At 48.0% G+C, this 8922-nt stretch overlaps 1 protein-coding gene across 1 annotated transcript; it reads right to left on the minus strand.

Annotated features, from left to right (window-relative positions):
- Positions 1-4756: 4756 nt before the first annotated feature.
- On the minus strand, positions 4757-7745 carry Inhbe (inhibin subunit beta E). Its single transcript, NM_031815.3, has 2 exons — positions 7222-7745; positions 4757-6848 (listed from the first exon to the last, which is right to left on the minus strand). The coding sequence occupies exons 1-2, from the start codon at positions 7517-7519 to the stop codon at positions 6094-6096; spliced, it is 1053 nt and encodes a 350-aa protein (NP_114003.2). The 5' UTR covers positions 7520-7745; the 3' UTR covers positions 4757-6093.
- Positions 7746-8922: the final 1177 nt, after the last annotated feature.

Consider the following 8922-nt stretch of genomic DNA (forward strand, 5'->3'; position numbering starts at 1 on the left):
TCTATGTAGACCAGGCTGGCCTTGAACTTACAGAGATTCCTTTGCCCCTGTCTTCCTGGTGCTGGGATTAAAGGCATGTACTACTATGCCCATCTTTCTACCTTAGGTTTTTATTGATTTCTTCATTTTGTTTCTTTGTTTTGTGGCAGAGGGTGTATTTCAGGGCGGGCTTGGGCACTGTTCTGTTGCTGTGACCATTGGCAGTTCTCATCAGAGAAAGCATTTTGTGGGGTGGGCGGCTTACAGTGTGAGAAGCTTAGTCTGTTGCCTTCATGTCAGGGAACACGGATAAGAGCTACATTCTGATCCCCTGACAGACAGACCCTGGACTTAGAATGGGCTTTTGGAATCTCAGATCACCCCCGGTGACACGCTTCCTCCGACAAGGCCGTACCTCCTAATTTTTATATCCTTTCAAATAGTGCCATCCTTGGTGACTAAGTATTCAAATATATGAGTCTGTAAGGGCCGTTCTTTTTTTTTTTTTTTTGGTTCTTTTTTTCGGAGCTGGGGACCGAACCCAGGGCCTTGCGCTTCCTAGGTAAGCGCTCTACCACTGAGCTAAATCCCCAGCCCCTGTAAGGGCCGTTCTTATTGAAACCACCATGCATGCCCTAGTGTGTGGAGGCCAGGGGACACTTGCAGGACTCAGTTCTCTTTGTGTGTGTGTGTGTGTGTATGTGTGTGTGTGTATGTGTGTGTGTGTGTGTGTGTTTAAGATTTATTTATTATATATAAGTACACTGTAGCTGTCTTCAGACACACCAGAAGAGGGCATCAGGTCTCATTACAGATGGTTGTGAGCCACCATGTGGTTGCTGGGATTTGAACTCAGGACCTCTGGAAGAGCAGTCGGTGCTTTTAACCACTGAGCCATCTCTCCAGCCCAGGACTCAGTTCTCTTAAGCAACTTAGTTACTGTCTGTTGCTCTGAATGGTATAACCAAGGCAGCTTATAACAGAAAGTGTTTATTAGGGGCTAACAGCTCCAGAGACCAAGTCCATGACCATCATGGTGGGAACATGGCAACGGGGCAGGCATTCATGACACTGCAGCAGTAGTTGGAAGCTTACACCCTGAGACACAGCCAGAAGGCAGAGAGAAAGAAAGAGTAAACTGGGAAGAAAAGACATGTACTTTTGAAACCTGAAAGGCCTGACCTAATGACACACCTCCTTTAACAAGGACACACCTCTTCATCCTCCATAAACACTTCCACCAGCTGGGGCCAAGGGTTCACACAGATGAACCTTTGGGGTCTTTCTCATCCAAACCAACACAACTGCTTGTAGGAAACATGGTGCAGTAAAGAATAAAAATGGTGGGACTGATTCCTGTGTGTACTGCTCTGTGCTTCTCTCCCGGGCTCTTTCTTTGACCCTGGGATGGTTGCTGTCTTGCTAGTTCAGCTCTCTTGGGCCATAGGAACTAATTTATCTCAGTGGCTCCATGCTGGCCCCCATGGTACTCTCTAACCTGGGCAGTCGACGAGCTGTTCCAGTTCCACACTGCTTTGCTTTCACTCATAGTTCCCTTGGCTGGTTGTTACCATGCCAGGCATACACATCTCAATTCCATGGCGGGCTTGGTGTGTCCCGCCACCGCACTTTCTCTTGAACTCAATTAAGACGCCACATGAAGGGGTTGGGGATTTAGCTCAGTGGTAGAGCGCTTGTCTAGCAAGCTCAAGGCCCTGGGTTCTGTCTCCAGCTCCGAAAAAAAGAAAAAGAAAAAAAAGACGCCACATGAAAGAACACACCACACAGTAACCTCTGATCCAATTGATAAGATATAATTTGCCCATCTAGACAACACAAAATCCCTTAAAAATATTCATAACCTGTGTCTATGCTCAGGGAAGAATCTTAACATCTGCTACTATGTTCTCCAAGCTCCTTCCTTGCTACTGCCTCCTCTCTCTTCTTCTCCCTCCCTTCTAAAACCTCTGCTCCCACATCCCTTCCTTCTCATCCAATGACAGGCCTTGTTTTATCTTGTCTGCCTTCATTTGCATAATGATATCAACCTACAGGGTTGGACCTCTCCTTCTAACATGTGTGTCTTAGAGATCAAACATGTATACAGGTATTCAGGCTTGAATACCTTAACCCGCAGATCCATCTCAGCAACTCTCTGTTAGGGTCACAGATGTGCACACCCCAGGATGTCACATTGCTATCAAGGAACCAAACACAGGTTGTGCTTATGTGGCAGGTGCTTGACCTGATGAACTGTGCTCCCAGCCTCTCTTTAACTTTAAAGAAAAATATAGATGTTGTGATGGCTATTTCTGGTTGTCAACTTGACTACATCTGGAGTGAACTACAATCCAGAAATGGAGGGCACACCTGTGCAAGCAGATCTCTGAGTTCAAGGTCGATCTACTGAGCAAGTTTCAGGACAGCCAATCTTAGGCAGTGAAAGAGTTGGAAAACAGAAAGCTGGTGATAATATAACAGAACAAGGAGGGCATGTTCCAGCTTCAGCAAGCAGCAGAACTTGGCAGCTTCAACCATGTAACTCTGGCTTTAGAATCAAGAATAGAAGGGACGACTGGGCTGGTCAGCTGGAGCTAAGAAATTAACAGCAATTAAAAAGAGACCAACGGGGGTTGGGGATTTAGCTCAGTGGTAGAGTGCTTGCCTAGCAAGCGCAAGGCCCTGGGTTCGGTCCCCAGCTCCAAAAAAAAGAAAAGAAAAAAAAAAAAAAAAGAGAGACCAATGGGGTCGGGGATTTAGCTCAGTGGTAGAAAACTTGCCTAGCAAGCGCAAGGCCCTGGGTTCAGTCCCCAGCTCTGAAAAAAAGAAAAAAAAAAAAAAAAGAAAAAAAAAAAAAGAGACCAACATCCCTGAGGTGAAATCTTCTGGGAAGTGTTTTCTGAGAGCACAAAGAAGCTGTGTTCCAGAGATAGCCAAGGTTGTACCTTGTGCTGTGGCTGGACTTGGTAATGTGTAAGAATCACCCAGGTGGTACTGGCTTTGAAGGTATGAAGGGGTCATGGAGAGCAGCTGTGAGAGGCCAGGGAAGGCCATTGGTGAAGGTGTAGTCTCAATTGCAGTTGATGGCCCAGGACTGAAGGGGTCATGGGAAGAAACTGAGGCTTGGCAACATGAAGAGAGTCTATGAGAGGCCTAGGTGCAGCAGAAGACCATAGTATATTGGAGATGACAGTACCATGGGATGATCACCAAGAACAGCAGTGGCGGTGGAATGGAGTCAACCAGAGCCTAGAGTGCTACAGAGGACAGAGCTAGAGACGTGATGCAAGCTGTTTCAAGAAGCTCAGAAGATTGTGTGTGGATCCCAGATATTGGAATAAGAAGCTGTAAAGTTGAAGTTGCCTTGGAGACCCCAAGATGTTAGAGATGCCAATCATGTGGGATACCTGCTGAGGAAAGCTGCTAATAGGGAGTGGAACCAGCCCAAGAGAAAGAAGTTTGTTTCAGTCAGCATAGACCTGAAAGGCAATTTGACATCAGATATGGAGATGCAGAGTTTAGAGTTTGCCCAGTTGGTTTCCTGTCTTGCTTTGGGGTTGAGTAATTGAATGAATCTCAGAAGAGACTTTGAACTTTTAATGTTGTTGAGACTTATAGACTGTGGGACTTTTGAAGTTGGACTAAATGTATTTTTCATTTTGATTTGGCTAGGTATGGCCCCATAGACTCATGTGTTTGAGGAAGCCTGTGGGGCCTAGGGAATGGAATGTGGTGGTTTGAATATGCTTGGCCCAGAGAGTGGCACTGTTAGGAGATGTGGCTTTATTGGAGGAAGTGTATTACCATGGGGGTGGGCTTTGAGACCCTCCTCCTAGTTGCCTGGAAGACAGTCTTCTCCTACACCATGCCTGCTTGGACACTGTCATGCTCCTGCCTTAATGATAATGGACTGACCCTCTGAACCTGTAAGACACCCCAATTAAATGTGTCCTTTTGTAAGAGTTGCTGTGGTCATAGTGTCTGTTTGCAGCAGTAAAACCCTAATTAAGACAGGTGTACCTAGGAAGCACAAGGCCCTGGGTTCGGTCCCCAGCTCCGAAAAAAAGAACCAAAAAAAAAAAAAAAGACAGGTGTATTTATTTGATTTTATGTACATGAATGTTTTGCCTGCACCCATGTATGCACACCACATTCATGCCTGGTGCCTGTGGAGGTCAGAAGATGTTAGACTCTCTGGGACTGGAGTTATCTATGCTTGAGCCACCATGCGGAAGCTGGGAATCAAACCAGTCCTCCACAAGCAGTAGGCTCTCCTAAAGCACTGAGTCAACTCTCCAGCTTTTTCTGTTCAGTTGTGGGGTATGTGTTTGTGAGTGCGTGTGCTCTCAAAGGGAAGAGGCACTGGATCCCCTAGAGTTGGAGTTGCAGGTAGCTGTGAGCCACAGAACCTAGGAACTAAGAATTGAACTCAGGCCCAGTAGGCACTCTGAACCACTGAGCCAACTTCCAGTACTCCTTTAATATTTAAGAAAAAAAAAAACCTGCATGCCTTTTAAAGCATGATTTCTGCTCATCAGGATAGTGTTAAAATGTAAAAGTGGGGGCTGGAAAGATGGCTCAGAGGTTAAGAGCACTGGCTGCTCTTCCAGAGGTCCTGAGTTCAATTCCCAGCAACCACATGGTGGCTCACAACCATCTGTGATGGGATTGGATGCCCTCTTCTGGTGTGTCTGAAGACAGTGACAGTGTATTCACACATATAAAAAAATGTAAAAGTGGAAAGGACAGTAACAAAAGAACACATAGCCAGGTGTGATGGTTTATGCCTTTAATTCCAGGGCAGGAGGGTCTGAGGCAGGAGGATTGAGAGTTCCAAGATAGCGTGGGCTGTTTCCAAACAAAACAAAACAATGTGTGACTGTGTGTGCACATGTCTCAGGTGGAGAGGTAGCTCAGCCTTTAATTGTTTGTTTCTCTTACTGTGGACCTGAGTTCTGTTAACAGACACAGGCAGCTCACACTGCTCTAACTTTAGTTCCAAGGATCCAGCGTCCTCTTCTGACCTCTATGGGCACTGCAAGCCGGTGCAGGCCTAAGACTCATCATACACATACAATAAAAATAAATAAAATTGTTTAAAGGAGAGAAAGGAGAATATATAAGCCACAATGTCATCGGCTGTATCATATAATACACTCTGGAAAGACTCACAGTACTTTCTTTGTTGTTTTGTTTGTTTCTTTTGCTTTGAGACAGGATCTCACTCCATAGCTCAGGCTAGCCCAGCATTCACTATGAAGGCTGGTCTTGAACTCACGGCGATCCTCCTGTCTCAGCCTCCTGAGGGCTGTAGTTATAAGTGTAAACCCTGTTCCCACAGAACAATGAAAAAATAATGATAGTAAATGACAAATAACTTCTCTATGTGATTATGCAAATAGTTTTGAAAACCCCTTGAAAAGGCCCCGAAGCACAGAGGTCCCCAGACCACACTTTGTTTCTGGCTCATTTTAACAACCCCTTACACACTGTTGCTTTTCTTTCTCCTTTTTATTAAGAAAATATAAACGTATGTCATTTACATGGGTCCTCTCCCCAAGGGGAAGCTAGAGAACTTATGGGTTCAGCACCCCTTTTTACTGACTCTCAATTCCAGGGCCTCCTAACAGCTCTCCCACCTCAGTGCCTGCTCATCTTCCTCTTGACCTTGCTCAAAGCAGGCAACAGTCCCTGTTCTTAGCCTGTATACCTTTCCCCAATCTGCCCACCCTTCTACTTCCTCCTTTATTACTTGAGGAACTTCTTTTTCGGGAGAGACTAAGTAGTTTTCCCTGCATTCTTCCTTCCCTCCCACGGCATCCCCTGCTGTCCTGGAACAGGGCTTGATGTAGGAAATGGTGCTGGCCAGGCAGTTTCTCGAAAGGAAACGTTTTACCCATCTGTCCACATTTGAAACAGCCTGAAATAGGCCAGAATCTGGGACAAGAAAAATGCCCATTTGAGTTCCACAGGGGTCAAACTCAGGCATACTGCTACACAGCTTGTTGGGTGTCAGTATGGATCCGGAACTTGTGCTTCCAGACACAGGACCCTTTTGCTTGGGAACCCCCAACTTGAACCTTGAACTTCACTCAAAACCTTCAGGTCCTCTTGCTAGCTGCAGCCACAGGCCTCTACAACCATGTCTGGCACATCGGTCTTGACCACATTGCCATTATGGTCAAGGTAGAGGAGGGAGAGAGGCCTTCGCGCGGTGGGGACACAGCAGGAAGAACCCGCAGGCCAAGGGTTGTTGGCTTTGAGGAGGCTAAAGACAGCAGAATGGAAGGAAGCAGCAATGCCAGGGCTGCCAGCCAGGTGGGGCGGGCACTGCCCACTGCAGTAATTCAGCTGGTATCCCTCCGGCTGCAGGATCCAGTCTCTCCACCCCAGCTCCTGGAAATCGACATAGTGGTCTCGTCTACAACATAAGGGGGTCTCAGACTCACAGGTGGGAGTCCTCCTCCTGGCCCGGCCTGCTCCGGGTTCATTAGCTCGGATCTTAAGTTCCAAGAAGGGACGCTGCTGTCCCGCTGTGTCCAACAGCAGCCGTGGCAGTCTGGCAGTAGTGCTGTTAAGGTCCAGAGGTCTGAATTCCAGTTGGAGTTTTGTGACTCCAGATTCCTCACTCCGCAAGCCGCTAGAGGGCAGAGTCAGGGCGTGCCAGCCGGAGGAAGTGGTTTGGTAATCAGCTAGGAACGTGCGGGATCCTCTGCACCTCGTGGTACCGCAACCGAAGATCCTCAGATACAGAGTGGCCGGAAAAGAGGGGGGCACGTGCAGCCAGAGGCGGGCATGGTACAGGTGGTGGGACCAAAGAGGGGACAGTTGGAAGGTGAGCACGGAGCGGTAGGTTGAAGTGGATTTGTCTGTTCAAACGACAAAACAAAAACAAAAACAAAAACAAAAACAAAAAGAAAGAGAGAGAGAGAGAAAGAGAGAGAGAGAGAGAGAGAGAGAGAGAGAGAGAGAGAAAGAAAGAAAGAAAGAAAGAAAAGAAAGAAAGAAAGAAAGAAAGAAAGAAAGAAAGAAAGAAAGAAAGAAAGAAAAGAGAAAACGTGAACAGAGACAAAGCTTCTCTAGGCCAACCTGCCCAACCGTCCCTCACACAAACTTTTGCAAAGAGCCTGGACTGCCCGTGTCCTCCACTCTTCTTTCTCTTGCTGCCACACCCCACTCCTCCTGCCTCCCTTGCAGGCCTCTCCTTCTGTCTGCCTTTCCCGTTTCTCTCCCCTCACCCACCTATGCTGGTAGCAAAGCTGATGACTTTCTCTCGGTTGCCAGGGACCATGCTCCTGGGCTGCAGTCTCCGGAGGGCTCTGGTCAGTGCTGCCTGGGGCAGAGGACGAGTTATTCTGGGACGGCTGGTTAGGTGCAGCCCCTCCAGGATTTGCTGCTTGGCTAGCTCTAGGACCAGAGCGCGTTCTCCTTGGGGTGTCAGAGTTGGGGCCCCACAGGACGGGCACGCAGATCTTGTACTCTGCACCCATGCCAATGCCCACAGCAGTATTGTCCAGAGCTGGACATTTGAAAGTCCCATGCTCCAGGTAGATGGCTCTGAGTTGAGAACCTCAGATGGATGGCAGTTTATTGAGTCTGATTTCCCAAAGAAGATGCAGCAGCAGCAGCAGCAGCAGCAGCAAACCAGTGTCACAGCTCCCCTCAACAAAGGGCAGACAGAGCTACTTGTCCTTGGTAGCCTGTGACTCAGGAAGCCTGAGAGTAGATCATCTGATGGGTAGCTATGTTCGACCCTCACAGTTCATGACTGACTACTGTGCAGGGCCTCTTTAGAGCCAACTGCTAGGGCTCCCTCACCTAGCGGTCAGCCAGCAGACCTACCCTCTGAACCTTAGGATTGGTCAGCTGTGCTGCCCATCAGGCCTCTGCAGGGGGTGGAGGGCTCCCCCTGGGCTCGAGTTTCACCATCTGGGTGTGGTGGCTTGAGGTAGGGGTATGGGAGGGTGTGTGCAACGTGGACATGCATGATGCAAGAAAAAGGATGATTTCACACGATCGGTTCCCAAGGTCTAGGACTCAGATGAGGGAGTCCATAGCGGCCAGGTGGGGATGGGTGGCTTTTCCATATGCCCTGCCTTCCTGGCTTGGAAACTGGAACAGCTTTATGAGGCTGTTCCAGTGGTTAGTTCTCAGGGTCTCCATGTCAGATGAAGAATTCTAGTCTCCATTTCTAGCATTCAAGCTGTGATAGGTTTTTGAAAGGGTGGGTTTAAAAAAAAAAATGGAGTCCTCTTGCTCAGGCCAAGGTGGCAGTGCCACGGGACATAGAAGTTATCTTTTGACCCTGCCTGTGCTGGCTGCTCAGAGTCCACCTGGGGGAGGGCCAGAGCAAGGGGTGAGGGCGTGCTTCTGTGATGTCTGGGGAAACCCAGAGAGGTGGTGATGCAATCTTACAGCAGGGCAGAGTCCGTCAAGGCTGGCAGAAGGGCATGGGCCTTTGGAGAACCTGTGCCCAGTGACCACTTATCTTTAGGGTACTGTAGGAGTTGGTCAAATCTGAGGCAGCCCAGGGGTGGTGCCAGGCTTCTGATAATGTAGAAAATGGAAGTTTAAGGGACCCAGGGAACAAATCAGGAAAAACACAGAAGCCTCAGCTCCTGGTTACCCCAGGCCTCTGGTCACAGCCTTCATGGATTTTGTTTTAGTTTTGCTTGTTTGCTTTGCTTTTTTTTTTTTTTTTTTTCTTTTTTTTTTTTCGGAGCTGGGGACCGAACCCAGGGCCTTGTGCTCGCTAGGCAAGTGCTCTACCACTGAGCTAAATCCCCAACCCTTGCTTTGCTTTTTAAAGATTTATTTGTTTGTTTGTTTTTTATGTAAGTTCACTCTCCTTACATTGTGAGTACACTGTCGTTGTCTTCAGACACACCAGAAGAGGACGTCAGATTCCATTACAGATGGTTGTGAGCCACCATGTGGTTTCTG

This window comes from Rattus norvegicus, chromosome 7, assembly GCF_021556685.1.
Source record: "Rattus norvegicus strain SHRSP/BbbUtx chromosome 7, alternate assembly SHRSP_T2T, whole genome shotgun sequence".
Taxonomy (NCBI): Eukaryota; Metazoa; Chordata; class Mammalia; order Rodentia; family Muridae; genus Rattus; species Rattus norvegicus.